The sequence below is a fragment of the Lontra canadensis genome, unplaced genomic scaffold (genome assembly GCF_010015895.1).
Source record: "Lontra canadensis isolate GAN:19392208 unplaced genomic scaffold, GSC_riverotter_1.0 scaffold163, whole genome shotgun sequence".
Classification (NCBI taxonomy): Eukaryota; Metazoa; Chordata; class Mammalia; order Carnivora; family Mustelidae; genus Lontra; species Lontra canadensis.
Window position 1 is genome coordinate 2,059,896 of NW_022631157.1, and position 15,964 is coordinate 2,075,859.

A 15,964-nucleotide genomic window follows, 5' to 3' on the forward strand; every position below is an offset into this window, starting at 1 on the left:
CTTTTTTTTAAGTGGTGGGAGCCTAATAACATTAAGTAATCTCTACACCCAGCATGGGGCTTGAACTCAAAAGCCCAGGATAAAGAGTTGCATGTTCTTCTGACTGAGCCAGTCAGACACTCCTAGTCTTGATTCCTTTTAATGGAGGAAAAGTATTTACAACCCAAGATCTCAGGAGTTAGATGTGTAAAAAGTTCTTTTTATAGTCTCAGAGAAGTTAAAGTCTCCTTAAACAATGACTACAATTCAAAAGCCATATAGAAAAAGTATGAAATACAGAGCAAAATTAAAAACTTACTCTGAAAACAAAAGCTAAGTCAAAAATAAAATGACAAGGGAGAATTAATTTCAACTCCTACTATAGATTGATGTCTCATTTCTTTAATATAATAAGATCATACTCATTAAGAAAAATACCACAGCCTAGTAGAAGAATGATTAAGAGATAAAATGTTTACAAAAAAGGAAAATATATGTGGTTCTTAAACATTTAAAAGATAAGACATCTGAATATAAAAGTACACTGAGATGTCATTTTTTCACTTACCAGTTTGGCAGAGATAAAAAAACTGATAAAGCACTGTTGATGAGGCTGTGGGGGAAAAAAGGGCCTCCTCATGCACTACAGGTAGGAGAGCAAACTGGATTGTAGCTATCAAATGCACAACTGTAAAACAATATCATACAGCCATGTAAACGCATGAGGGAAGCTTCATTTCAGTTTAGAAATATATAAGTGTATTATTACCTATACAAATACATAAGAATAGCTTTTTAAAATGTTAAGTTGAATAGCTTTACTGCTATACTGTTGAAGTAGAATAACTCAAGGCTCATAGTGTAAAGACAAAAATTCTTAAGCCTCAAAATCATTTGGTATTAAGGTCAGACTTAGACTACCCAGATTCAGTTGCTAGCTCTGGCTACTTCATCATCTTAAGGCGAGCTACTTAATCTCTGCCTCAGTTTCTTCTTCTGAAAAGTGGAATAATCTACTTCATAGAGTTGGGAAGATTAAATGAAACATGCGAAGTCTTTCAAATAATGCCTGGCACATAGTAAGCACTCAATAAATGTTAGTTATTACCACCTAACAGAACTACTCCAAGACTGATGAGGGGAAGCCAGATTCTTGTGACGTACAATTAATTATTGAACATGGTTGAAGAATGATGTTTAGGTTGGTAGTGTTACCAGTGTTTAAAGGTATGAAAAAAAGTAATGCAAACTGTATATAAACACACATATATGTACACATACATTAAAACTGTACTGTGAGTATGGGCATAATTCTTTGATTCAACTGGTATTTCTTTCATTTATTCATCCATGAAATGTTTATTGAGCACCTATATGTGCCAGGTGCCCCCAGGATCTTAGTTACCAGAGTCATAATCATCAAGTTTATTGGTCGTGAATGAAAGTCAAGAATTCTAGTTCAAATTTTTTCAATAGTCAGAAATGACAGAGGCATAATTCTTAGTGGTTACCTAAGGCAAGTATTATAACACTGTTGTTATCCCATTTCATTAAAGTATAAAGCCTACACTCGTGCTTTATACTTAATGTTTAAAATTTACTAAGTTTTGAGAATTTAGGCATATTAATATATATTAGTACATAATAAGTTATGTCTGAGTAGCTACAGTAATGAAGTAATTCTCTAGTAGTAATAATTACTAGTGCAAATCATTAAAATTGCTTTTGTCAGGAATGGAGAGTAGGTATATTTCAAAATTTTGTTGGGTGTGTAAGCTAGTTTATAAATTTAATAAATGCTTTTTAGTGTAAATCTAAATATGTAGAATTTGTGTACTTACAATAATACACAGGTTACTTTAAAGTGTATGTGTTTGTCTAACAGGCGCTTACAGCTTTTAGATGGGGAATATGAAGTAGCCATGCAGGAAATGGAAGAATGTCCAATAAGCAAGAAAAGAGCAACATGGGAGACTATTCTTGATGGGAAGGTATGGACTGCTTAGAAGGTGGAGCACGTTATAGTCATGAACTCCCATTTTTGATTGATGTTTTCTTTCCCAGATGCAAATTGATGTTGGAAGTAAAGAGTCCTTTGTTTTTATACTTTGAAAGATACAAATAAAGATTACCTAGTCAGAGTATTCAATGGAAAGCGCTGACCTTGGAGCCAGACTGCCAGGTTCAGATCTTCACTCCCTGGCTGTGTGGCATTCTGGCAGGTTATTTAAGCTTTTGTGTCTCAGTTTTCTCATCTAGAAAACGAGGCATAGAATTGATGGATTAAATGAAATAAATATGCTTAGCACCATGCCTGGCATAAAATAAGTGCTCAATAAATGTTAACTACTATTGTACCCGAAACCAGTACTACACTATGTGTTAGCTAACTTAAAAACCACCACCACCACCACCACAACAACAAATTGTTGTAAATCCTGCTATTTATAGTAACAGCAGGCAACATAACGATGACCAATAATACATTTGTCAAAAAACCTGCAGAACCGAGATGAATCAAATTTAAAGTAACTTTTCTTAGACTTGAAAGAATAAATATATTTCTTGGGTAGGCAGACGCAACAGAATAATGACGTCATTTATTTCCAGATATATTAGGTCAGTGTACTATCACAAGCAAAATCCCAGGATTTTTAAGCCTGAAAATTAGTTTCAAAGGAATATTGTGGAAGTTTTCTAAAAACATTTACTTACCAGATAGTAGAACATACTATTAAGGTAAAAAAAAAAAAAAAAAAAAACTAAAAAAACCACAAACCTTTAAATTGTATGGTACAGTAAACATAGATGAGTTGGATCACTGAAACATTGTTTTTTTTTTGTTTTTTTAAAGATTTTATTTATTTATTTGACAGAGAGAGAGATCACAGTAGGCAGAGAGGCAGGCAGAGAGAGGAGGAAGCAGGCTTCCCTGCTGAGCAGAGAGCCCGATGTGGGGCTCGATCCCAGGACCCTGAGATCATGACCTGAGCTGAAGGCAGAGGCTTTAACCCACTGAGCCACCCAGGCACCCCTGAAACGTTTTAAAATAGTTTCATGTGCTTTTGGACTTTAGTCTCTGATAAAATTGGTATCAGATCTGTGTAGGAGACCCCATTCATTGTGACAGAACTGTCACAATTACAGCCATCTGTAAATAAACTTAGACATCATAAACTGCAGAAGACTCATAAATGTAAAAATTAGTATTCTACAACTTGAAAAAATGTAGGTGAATATTAATATAATTTAATATGAAGAAAGCTCTTACAAGTATGTTGTGAAAGTTAGCAAAAATAATGAAAGTGAATCATTTCTCCACTATAAAAATCTAAAGTTAAAAACAAATGATAGGCCAAGGAAGAAGTAACATACAAAAAGCTATTATAAATCTGTAATTTTATTAATCAATAAGAAAAATAGGCAATCTAATTAGAAAAATGGTTAAAGACAATCATGCAATTCTTAAGGTGACAAGTATAGATGACTAGCTAGCAAGCTTTTAAAAAGATACTCAACCTTACTAGTATTCAAAGACATGTAAAAATCAGAGATACTACTTTACTAGTTTGACAAAAAGATTGACAGTTTCTAGTTGGAGATGTGAGGACACATAATGCTTCAGTGTGAGAATAACTGGGGACAGCCTTACTGGGGGGCAGACTGGCAACGTGGATGACATTTTTTTTTTTTTTTTAAGATTTTATTTATTTATTTGAGAGAGAGGCAGTGAGAGAGAGCATGAGCGAGGAGAAGGTCAGAGGGAGAAGCGGACTCCCCATGGAGCTGGGAGCCCGATGCGGGACTCGATCCTGGGACTCCGGGATCATGACCTGAGCCGAAGGCAGTCGTCCAACCAACTGAGCCACCCAGGCGTCCCAACATTTTAATTGTATTCATAGGCATTAGCAATTAAGCCCAGTTTCTCAATTTTTGTCACAAGGTTAGGAACTGGTTAACTGAAAAGATGTAACAGATCATGTCAAAAATATTAAAGTAGTGAGAAATTGGAAATACCTTAAATATAAAAAGATTGTCTTTGACAAGATTTCCATGGTATTTAGTTTTTACTGAATATTGTATATATATTCCTATTTTTTCTAAAATTAATGGTTACTTCTAGGTGATGAAATTTTAAATTATTTCTTATGCTTATCTGTGGTGTTTGAATTTCATGCAGGTGTTCATTATGTTTTAAATTTCTTATTTAAAGTTTAAGTTTTTATTCACAAGAAAATACAGGAGTTGTTGGGTTTTCCCAAGAAATTGAAGCACTATGATATGGGCATCCCTTTAAAGTCAAAGCATCTAGATTCGATTCTTTTTAAAACCTTTGTAGTATTCTTTTAAATAAATATTCCATAATTTACTAAACCAATGCAATTTTAATGGATAATTCAATTTTATTAACTTTTTTTTTTTTGCCTTTTCACAAATGTGAATATACTAGTACATGTATCTTTATGCATAGCAAGTATTTTTATGAGATAAATACCTAGATATGGAGAGACTTACTTTTTCAAAACTGGTTTATAAAAGCACACTTTTATTTCATTACTGTCCAGAATTACAGTTTTAAGATGATTATTTGTAATAAAGATTTAGGAGTTTAGGCTTGTATGGCAGTAAAATAAACAGGTTTTTTTTTTTTTTTTTAAGATTTTATTTCTTTATTTGAGAGAGAGCACGAGCAGAGGGGAGGGGCAAAGGGAGGAGACTCCCCGCTGAGCGGGGAGCCAGATGCAGGGCTTTATTCCAGGACGCTGGGATCATGACCTGGGCAGACGCTTAACTGACTGAGCCACCCAGGGGCCCCAGTAAACAGCTTTCTGTGGAATAGCATGAAAGCAGTCTTCCAGAAGATTATTTGGTCTTCTATATATAAATTGAGAAGTAAAAATTAGAAGGAGGAGAGCACCTAAGATACTGTAGTAATAAGGTAGTAAGGATCTATTCTTGATGATTACATAAGAGAAACAAAAGAAAAATAGGAGTCAAATGTAATTCTGAAGTTTTTAGGTTAGGGTCACTAGTAGAATGATAATGCTAGGAACAAAACTAATTATACCTGGGACGGAAAGAAAATAGATTCATGTCTAAACATATTTTTAGTTCAGTTCAGGGTGACATTGATGTCATCCAAGTGGCAATGTCCAGGAGGCAGTTGAGATACACAGTTTTGGAGCTCAGGTATAAAGAACGGAGAATCAATTTGTGATCATCAGTCTAATTAAGTGTATCTTTAAGGATAGGTGAGAGGTTAGGGCAGATGGCTAAATGTTAGCTAGGAATTAAGGAGACCAGAAGAGTCATCTTATAAGTGATTAGAGGTTGAGGAGGAAAGCCAAAAGAGTTTAGAGTCCCAGAACCCAAAAGGAGAAGCCAGGGCAGCTGGCATTGAAGCCGAAGAAGTCAGGGACAATTTCTAATTGCTGTAAGTGTTCAGTTTACAAAAAGAAAGTAGTTGGTCATCTGACAGGTTGCACACTGGCAGGCTTTGCTTACCAACAGTTTTGTTTTTAAAGCCATTTTTCATTGATTACCAACATGTTAAGAATAGGAAGATTTCCCATGAGGTCTTGGATTTCTGACTTCTTTTGAACAAATTTGAAAATCTGGCTGTCCTGGGGTTCGGTGTGCACGTGGCAGCAATTCATCCATTGTTGTTAAGTGGCTGCCTCTTTGGGCAACCTGAGCTCTCAGGTACTTCAGTCTGTCCTGTGCCATCTGTGTGCTCTACCTGCCTGGCATTTCTATAGGCATTTTAGGTTTTCAGATCCATGTTAATTTATCGTAATAGATACCAGGAGGGTTTTTTATTCCTATGATTTCTTTAAATTCATTATGTGGAACCTTCACTCTTTTCATATGTTTTCTTTTTTAGAGGCTGCCTCCATTTGAAACATTTTCTCAGGGACCTACGTTGCAGTTCACTCTTCGTTGGACGGGAGAAACCAATGACAAATCTACAGCTCCTATTGCCAAGCCTCTTGCCACTAGGAATTCAGAGAGTCTTCATCAAGAAAACAAGCCTGGTTCAGTTAAACCTACTCAGACTATAGGTAAGAAAACACTGCTGTCAGAGTAGTGCTTTGCAGGGGCACCTGGCTGGCTCAGTTGGAAGAATATGCAAAACTCTTGATCTCGGGATTTTGAGTTTGAGCCTCACATGGGGTGTAGAGGTTACCAAAAGAAATAAATAAAATAATAATAATGTTTTGCAGAGTTAGGACTTGGGTTCAGGTTAATTTGTTTGCCGTTTGCTCTAATAATTATTTTTTGGGAAATATCAGCAGTTCTTTATGTTTTACGACAGGTGTGTCTGGGAATTTTTTTAAAAAAACTTTAAGAGCATGATGAAATATATAGTGTATATATAACGTATATATATATATATATATATATATATGTATACGTGTGTGCCTGTGTGTCTGTGTGTATGTATATATATGCGCCATATGTTATATAACACCATCTTTAGATAGCTTCATGTCAATTTAGGACAAGTTTTTCCACCAAATAAATTTCTCTCAAGCTCATGAGAAAAACAGTTGGTTTTCATACCTTTTTAGATTTTGGAACTACAGCTATATAAACGGTTTTGTAACTGAATGCTTTTTATAAATCATGTGAAGATTTGTATATGTTGTAGAACTGAATCAGTATTTCAGAGTGTTTTTACAGTTTTAGGGCTGGAAGACAATCATCATAACTTGAATTTTACCAGGTTACATTTTGTAGGAAATTTTTAGAGGAAAAACACTTAGAAATGGAGTTAACTCTGCTGAGTTAAGGTTCAGGTGCATTGTAGTGTTTTGTCATTTTGTATCTGCCTGATAGGAACACTGCCCTCAATTAAGAGCATCTACATGTTTTTATTTAACTCTATTTAAAGAAGACAGAAGGCTTAAGACAGCTGTCTTTGACATTGACCACTCATGTCCACTCATTGTGTGTCCGTTACCGTGAGAGTAAAAGGGATATAAGAAATGGCCTGTGTCGGGGCGCTTGGGTGGCTCAGTGGGTTAAAGCCTCTGCCTTCGGCTCAGGTCATGATCCCATGGTCCTGGGATCGAGCCCCGCGTCGGGCTCTCTGCTCAGCAGAGAGCCTGCTTCGCTTGCTCGCTCTCTCTCTCTCTCTCTCTCTCTGACTGCCTCTCTGCCTACTTGTGATCTCTGTCTGTCAAATAAATAAATAAAAAATCTTTAAAAAAAAAAAAATGGCCTGTGTCAGGGCAAAGATTTCTCAAGTACATTGTGCTCTGGGCATGTCTTAAAATATTCTGTGGCCAGTCTTAATAAGTAAGTGTTTCAAAGAAACTGAGAAAAAGTTTTATACAGAATTGTACATACGAAATGGTTAGTTGTATCAGAGAAAATAAAAACATTTTATTTTTAAGTCTGTAAAGAAATATACCAAAATTACTAATGTCCGTTATCTTTTAGATTTGGGGTGATACTAATACAATCATTTTTTAATTTAGTTTTTGTTAAACCAACACTAAATGGATATCTGCTCACTGTTGTGCACTGAGAATACAAAGACCAATCAAAACCACCTCTGACCTCAGAGTGCTTAAACTATAGTGACTACATATAATTATTTGGAGTTTCTTTCTTTCTTTTATATTTTTTTAAAGATTTTATTAATTTATTTGACAGAGAGAGATCACAAGTAGGCAGAGAGGCAGGTGGAGAGAGAGGAGGAAGCAGACTCCCTGCCGAGCAGAGAGCCCGATGCGGGACTCAATCCCAGGCTTAACTCACGGAGCCACCCAGGCGCCCCTGGAGTTATTTTCATAACGGTTTAGAATATAAGAGGGTTTTTTGGTTTTGTTCTGTTTTTTGTTTTTTGGTTTTGTTCTGTTTTTTGTTTTTTGGTTTTTTCTTTAAGAGGCCGGTGCGGGGTGGTGCTTCTAAGAGAGAGAGATGGAGTTCTAAAGAGAAAAAGTGGCTCCTGCCAATAACTTAAGGATGAGAACAAAAACTGTGGTTAAGTGGGGCACCTGGGTGGCTCAGTTGGTTAAGTGTCTGACTCTTGGTTTTGGCTCCAGTCATGATCTCAGGGTTGCGAAATCAAGCCCCACATAGGGCTCTGCACTCACCGTGGAGTCTGCTTCAGATTCTTTCTCCCTCTCCCTCTGCCCCTCCTGCTTGTGTGTGTGTGTGCACTGTCTCTCTCTCTTAGATAAATCTTTAAAAAAAAAAAAAAATTTAAAAAAATAGTGTTAAGTACCATAGGTAGAATTCTGTGAAAACTTTAATGTTCATAGTTTTACAAGATACATCATTTCACTTTTTATAGCATGTATTTGCATTAAATATGAAAGTGTATATTTTCAGCTGTTAAAGAATCATTGAATACAGACCTACAAACAAGAAAAGAAAAAGATACTTCAAGTGAAAACCGACAAAAATTAAGAATATTTTATCAGGTAAACATAGCTGGCCCTTTTTTAAGTAATCATGAGATGCCTTTGTTTTGCATGTTACATCTGACACCTTTTGGCATATTTAAAAGAATGTCTCTAATTTGGTTTTCTTTTTAAATTGTTTTAACTATTTCTAAAGGTGATGTTGAAACAATACCTTGAGATGTTTAAGTTGGAGATTTGTTTTTTTGTTTTTTGTTATTTAAAGTTCCTTTATAACAACAATACAAGACAACAAACGGAAGCAAGAGATGATCTACATTGCCCGTGGTGTACTCTGAACTGCCGCAAACTTTATAGTTTACTCAAGCATCTGAAACTCTGCCACAGCAGATTTATCTTCAATTATGTTGTAAGTAACTTTTTTTGTTCTTTTTACCAATAATATATAAGACCATCTGACTTTTCAAAGACTGCACTTCTTGGGGTGGCTCAGGTGGTTAAGCATCTGCCTTTGGCTTAGGTTGTGATCCCAGGGTTCTCCCTGGGATCAAGCCATGTCAGGCTTCCTGCTTCTCCCTCAGGCCCCCCCTCCCCCCACATTCTTTCTCTCAGTCTCTCTCAAATAAAACCTTTTAAAAATAAAAATAATAAATTGTGCTTCTACACAAAATGCCAAATCTTTGCATTTGGTAGATTGCTCTATGCATGAATTACAGTGATCAGCTTACATATATTTGCATAGTGCACCTATATTGACTTACATAATCCTCACATTGGCTCTTTGAATTAAGTGGTGATTTCTTTATTCTTACTCTAACAAGATATAATTTATACAAAGTTACCAAGCCAGTAATTGTCACAACCAGGATTTTAACACAAATCTTCTTGGGTCCAGGTCTTCTGACTTCCCTTTCACCATTCTCATGTGTGGCTCATTTTAGTTTTCAAAACATTAAGAGCTACAGGTACTTTTTAATTAACGAAATGAGAGTGATAGATACTTAGGGTAGGGATAATTAATATTTCCTTATTCTCAGCATCTTGGCATTCTTGTTACAGTATCATCCGAAAGGTGCTAGGATAGATGTTTCTATCAACGAGTGTTATGATGGCTCCTATGCTGGAAATCCTCAGGATATTCATCGCCAACCTGGATTTGCTTTTAGTCGCAATGGACCAGTAAAGAGAACACCTATCACACATATTCTTGTGTGTAGGTAGGTAAAAACATCGTACAACAAAACTTACTCTCTGACTTCTGCTGGTGATGGAGACAAAGGAGAGCCAGACAGGGCTGCTCTTTAGGGTGGGAACCATTATTTCAGATTACTGGCTAAGTGTCTGGGGTGGCATACTGTTTTATAACTCTCTCTAGCCCCTGTAGCGATTTTCTCACTTCCTCCTTAGAACTTTTTCCTGTGTCTTAAATGTCAATGTCACTACTGCTACAGTGCTTAGAGGGATTAAAGAATTCTCCCAGTGGAAGTTACTGTGTGCATGCCTAGGAAGGAACCTGTACCAGAGGAATGTACTCTATTTGAGAGGTGTGAAATAGAAAGAATCCTATCCCTGTCACTTAGTGTTACATCAACATTTCTTTTCATCAGACCAAAACGAACAAAAGCAAGCATGTCTGAATTTCTTGAATCTGAAGACGGAGAAGTGGAACAGCAGCGAACGTATAGTAGTGGACACAATCGTCTCTATTTCCATAGTGATACTTGTTTACCTCTCCGTCCACAAGAAATGGAAGTAGATAGTGAAGATGAAAAAGATCCTGAATGGCTAAGGGAAAAAACCATTACAGTGAGTATTACTATTATCACCACTGACCATGATTTTAGAATCTTATGATGAAGTAATTCATGTTTAAAAACTATTAGTTGTTTAATATGTATTAAACTCTTAACTTAGTGTGAAGGACTCCTTTCTAAATGAAGGAATTTAGGAATCCACAATTTTTGTAATTGTGTCATTTGAAGAGTTAGCAACTGAAGGACATACAGCTTTTCTTCTTGTGATTTTGTATCGTGTTTTGGTTTTTTTGAAGTAGGTAACTTATTTATAACTTAGGGTTTCCCTTTTAAAATTACTACTTGAATAAAAGTTTTAATTAAAAATGTTGCCACTTTGCTGTATAAATAAGATATTATTAGTTACAAAAATTGTTTTTGATAGTCTCATAATTTTTTTTAGAAATACCAATTTTGTTTTTTCTGTATTTAATAGGTATTTTTTCCTTCTTTTTCTTTTTTCTTTTTTTCTTTTTTTTAGCAAATTGAGGAATTTTCTGATGTTAATGAAGGAGAGAAAGAAGTGATGAAACTGTGGAATCTCCATGTCATGAAACATGGGTAGGGTATTTCTAAATTTAAATATTCCATTTCCTTTATGTTCCTCTTGCTGCTTCCATTCTGTAAATCTATGTTTGAGACTTATTTAAAATTCCACTGGCTTGGCACTGGGGTGGCTCAGTTGGTTATGCATCCACCTCTTGATTTCTGCTAAGGTCATCATCTCAGGGTTGGGCAGTCAGTCCTGTATTGGACTTTGCCCTTAGTGTGAAGCCTGCTTTAGAGTCTCTGTTTCCCCTCTCCTCACACAAAAAAATAGGAAGAAAATTCCATTAGCTTAGATACAGTGTGCCCTAAATCTTATCCTAATTCAAGGTATTATAACTGCAGAAAGAAAAATGGTTTTATGTTTAAGAAAGGTGTTAGCTCTAATGGCAGTTCTCATTTTTAATATGTCCCTTTTTTTTTTTAATGACCCAGTTTTCATTTATTTTATTGCCAAGGATTAAAAAAAATATTAGGTCCCTTGGTACATACCTGGAAATGCTGAAGATTGGTTATCACACTATTAGTACAGTTTTTTAAAACTGCTTAATTCTGGAGAATAAAATATAAATAGCTTTTCTGATTTCTTACTGCCATTGCATAGAGGTCAGGGTAGAACAGTACTTATTTCTTGTGCCATTGTGGCTAAAAGTATCTTCCAAAGTGTTATTTTTCCTGCAGATTTGCCTCCTTCCCAGTGTGTGAACTGTTTGCCTTTCAGTACATTTATGTTTCTTCTGTACCTTCATTATTATTATTAGATCCTCATTTAAGGTTTTCTTCTATAGCATGAACAGCCAAAATGTTTTTATTTATAATGAAGTAAATGGTAAGGGGCACTTCTGTTGCTTTACTCTTAAGGAGTAAAGAGGAACTGGTGCGTAAATTCCAGCCCAGATGTCTGGGGTGCATGGGCCCTAGCCTTTTTTTGTACACTGCCTTAAGCTAAGAATAGTCTTCGCATCTTTAGTGGGTTGGAGAAAAAAAAGAGGAAGACCAACAGATCACATATAGCTTGCAAAACCTAAAATGTTTACTTATCTAGCCTTTTAGAGAAAATGTTTGTCTGGTCCCTGGTGTAGTTATTAAAACTCAGTCATGAGTAATTTCTGTATTTTGAAACTTAGGTTAAGTCTGTTTTTTTCTTTTGTCCTGATAGGTCAGTTTCAAGATGGAATTTTAGTCCTACTATTACTTTATTGGGTTCCATTTTCATTTCTTGATCTAACTCTGGTAGCATAACAACTGTTGGGGTTCATGCTATACTAGCATTGTAAAGTGGCTAGTATAATTGGGTATTTTTACCTGTTGGGTAAACTTTGGATTTTTAAATATCTGCAGGCAGGCCTTACAGACTTTGTTAGACACTGAGTTTCAGTGCATAACTGAGCAGCCTTTCTCCTATTTGGTTTGATTTTATTTTTTTCAAATTTTATTCATTGTGGGTGCCCCTTCCTTGCTTTCTATCAACACAGCCACACTGTTAAGCACATTCATTGTGACATCTTCAATTTTTTTTTAATGTGGCTATTTTTCTCGTTTTATTGAAAAATAATTGGCATATGTCACTGTAAGTTTAAGACATACTGTGTGATGGTTTGATTTATATTTATTGTGAAGTGATTACAATAGATTGAGCTAACATCCCTCTTATATAGATACAATAAAAAAAAAGAAGGAAAAAATCATTTTCTCCTTTTGTTGAGAATTCTTAGTATTTACTCTTAGTATTTACTCTAACAACTTTCCTGTGTATTATACAACAGTGTTGTCATCATGTTGTACATTATATGCCTAGTACTTGAGCCTTTTAGTATTTGAACACCTCCCTTAATCTCTCCTCCTCCCACTTTCTGCCTCTGGTACCCACAAGTTTGATCTCTTTTTCTATGAGTTTTGTTACTGTTTTCAGACTTAATTAGTTTTTTTTAGTAATCTCTATACCCATCATGGGGCTCAAACTCATGACCCAGAGATCAAGAGTTGCACACTCTACCAACCGAACCAGCCAGGCACCTCTTTTTTTTTTAGATTGCACATATAAGTGAGATCATACGGTGTTTGTCCTTCTGTCTGGCTTAGCGTAACGCTTTCACAGTCCATCCATGTTGTTACAAATGTGGCATCTTCGTTTCTTTAAAGGTTTTCCATGAAGTGAAAAATGTAGAGAAACACTGCTTCTGAAATAGGAAAGTATGTCAAGGTCAAGAGAGAAACTAAAGGGGATAGTTAGTGTGTCCTTAGAGAGTTAAGGAATGTGGTGGCAAGAGAAAAATGCTCTGTACTTTTAATACTGTCGGATGCTGTTTCATTAGGACAAACAGAAATGACATCTTTTGAATTTCTGGTTAAATTAAATCTCTTTAAATTTTTTAAAATGGTAAGTCCATTCAGGTCATTGAATCTCAGATTCACTGTAGTTTTACTAATTGTTAAATCATCACTTACCGGTCTATCAGTTACCATGTTGCATTTGACCAAAATGCTTTATGTCACTATTGATGTTTGTGTTACTTTTATTGAATAGGTTTATTGCTGACAATCAAATGAATCATGCCTGTATGCTGTTTGTAGAAAACTATGGACAGAAAATAATTAAGAAGAATTTATGTCGAAACTTCATGCTTCATCTAGTCAGCATGCATGACTTTAATCTTATTAGCATAATGTCAATAGATAAAGCTGTTACCAAGCTCCGTGAAATGCAGCAAAAATTAGAAAAAGGAGAATCTGCTCCCCCTGCAAATGAAGAAATCACTGAAGAACAAAATGGGACAGCAAATGGATTTGGTGAAACTAACTCAAAAGAGAAAGCTTTGGAAGCAGATGGTGTCTCAGGGGTTTCAAAACAGAGCAAAAAACAAAAACTCTGAAAAGAAAAAACCTAACCCCGTGTTATGGACGAACACTGAAATTGCATTCTAGGGAATTCAGCCTCTAGGAAGAGTTTTGTTTTCGTTTGTAATCATAGGTTTCAAACAGGCACTGTTAGATGAAGTGAATGATTTCAACAAGGGTATTTGTGTCAGGGCTCGACTTCACTTTGTCATGCAGCATTACATGGATGTCCATCTCATTGATGTCATTACAACACTCTAGTTTGAGCATGAAAAGCAATAGTTGAAAGAAAGTATTTTTAACGTCAGCAATTGTCTTATGAAATACATTGAATTGATAATCTAGAAATTATTTCATATATTTAATGGTTTTAGCATTTGTGACTGGCCATTTTTCTACTTCGTAATTGTGAAACCTTTTTTGGGGAGGGAAAATTGGAGTGTGATTCCTTTTTAGAAATTGAAGATTTTTGGAAATTATGTTGCATTATTATTGCAATCAAACCTTGATCCTTGATTTTGAAATCATTTATCAATTTGGAATGAGAAATTACAACATAAGATCCTTCTTTATAGAAGTTATTTTACAATTTTAAAATAGCACTTCTTCATCTTATGCCTGTTTGAGAAAATGTCAATTTTTCACATTGTTGACCGTGAAATGTCATGTTGGCTTAAAAGGTTACTGACCATTTTGTTTTTATGTGGATACTTTTACTGCATTGCTCACCCAGTATGTTTTTTTAAACTTGAAGAAATATTGCTGTTTTGGGTTTGTTTTTTGTTTTTTTTTTTACTTTTCGATATGGTAATCACATTGAAAAATTCAGCTGTCCACATCTTTTCATTATAAACCAAGGGAAGAATGAGTTTGGGATTTTTAAGTTGCCACTTTCGAGGAAGGAAATGTTCTATAAAAAACCAGAAAATCTGTAACTTGTTTTTTTCTTTGCAAGGGATGTCTTTGTAATGTATTTCATGATTAGAATATCCAATACAGATAAGCTGACTTGAATTGTTGTGAGCAGTTTTGCCCTGTGATATATGTGTTTTTATGCACATATTTGCAGTTGGATTTTCTCCAACAGAAAGTGGTTTCACTACTGGCACATTAACAAGCACCAATAGATTTTTATTCCAACTCCAAGCACTGTGGTTGAGTAACATCACCTCAATTTTTTATTATCCTTAAAGATAATTGCATTTTCATATTCTTTATTTATAAAGGATCAATGCTGCTGTAAATACAGGTATTTTTAATTTTTTAATTTCATTCCACCACCATCAGATGCAGTTCCCTATTTTGTTTAATGAAGGGATATATAAGCTTTCTAATGGTGTCTTCAGAAATTTATAAAATGTAAATATACTGATTTGATTGGTCTTTTAAGATGTGTTTAACTGTGAGGCTATTTAACTAATAGTGTGGGTGTGATTTGTCATCCAGTATTAAGTTCTTAGTCATTGATTTTTGTGTTAAGAAAAATAGGAAAGAGGGAAACTGCAGCTTTCATTACAGACTCCTTGATTGGTAAGCTCTCTCAATGATGAGTTACAGTAAACTCTGATCATGCCTCTGGATAGTGAATCTCGAGCATTTCTCTCGGGCTTTAATTTGCTAAAGCTGTGCACATATGTAAAAAAAAAAATAGATTATTTTAGGGGAGATGTAGGTGTAGAATTATTGCTTATGTCATTTCTTAAGCAGTTATGCTCTTAATGCTTAAAAGAAGGCTAGCATTGTTTGCACAAAAAGTTGGTGATTCCCTCCCCCAAATAGTAATGAAATTACTTCTGTTGAGTAAACTTTTTATGTCATCTTATAATAAAAGCTGAAAAAATCCCTTTGTTTCTATTTATAAAAAAAAAAAATGCTTTTCTATATGTACCCTTGGTAAGAGATTTTGAAGAAATCATGTAAGATGATAAAGCATTTGAATGGTACAGTAGATGTAAAAAAAATTCAGTTTAAAAGAACGTTTGTTTTTACATTAAATGTTTATTTGAAATCAAATGATTTTGTACATAAAGTTCAATAATATAAAAGCTGTATTCTGTTTTGGTTTTGGTTTTGATTATTATGCATTGTTAATGTGTGTACTAAAATTTTGATTTGGCTAGGATAATAAGGATCCAGAAAAAGTACACCCAACAGTCAGAGTTAATAAGAAATTAAGGGGGAAAAAAACGAACCCAGTGCAAAAATCCTACTTTCAGTTCTAGTAACATCTGTTGAAAATGGCATGTTATTTATTGAAAAACATTTTTATAAGTTCAGAGTAATGTCAGTGTTAGTTAACCTGATAGTTAACAGCTATCCATCTTTGGTTGTGAATTTTTTCTTTTTAATGAAAAATAATTTATCTTGGCCCTCAGAAAGCTCATAAACTGGGATATCTACAACATTCAGTGAGGTTAGTAGTCATTGAAGTTA

The 15,964-nt window shown here is 34.9% G+C and overlaps 1 protein-coding gene across 2 annotated transcripts in view; it reads left to right on the forward strand.

Annotated features, from left to right (window-relative positions):
* Positions 1 to 15,589, forward strand: part of SUZ12 (SUZ12 polycomb repressive complex 2 subunit) — a 43,019-nt gene extending 27,430 nt beyond the window's left edge. For both annotated transcript variants that reach the window (XM_032845438.1, XM_032845439.1), the window contains 8 exons: positions 1,865 to 1,970; positions 5,864 to 6,041; positions 8,323 to 8,414; positions 8,620 to 8,763; positions 9,414 to 9,571; positions 9,962 to 10,160; positions 10,629 to 10,708; positions 13,221 to 15,589. In XM_032845438.1, coding sequence (XP_032701329.1) covers positions 1,865 to 1,970; positions 5,864 to 6,041; positions 8,323 to 8,414; positions 8,620 to 8,763; positions 9,414 to 9,571; positions 9,962 to 10,160; positions 10,629 to 10,708; positions 13,221 to 13,566 — 1,303 coding nt within the window. In that variant the 3' untranslated portion in view covers positions 13,567 to 15,589. The remainder of the gene's footprint in view (positions 1 to 1,864; positions 1,971 to 5,863; positions 6,042 to 8,322; positions 8,415 to 8,619; positions 8,764 to 9,413; positions 9,572 to 9,961; positions 10,161 to 10,628; positions 10,709 to 13,220) is intronic.
* The last annotated feature ends 375 nt before the right edge of the window (positions 15,590 to 15,964 follow it).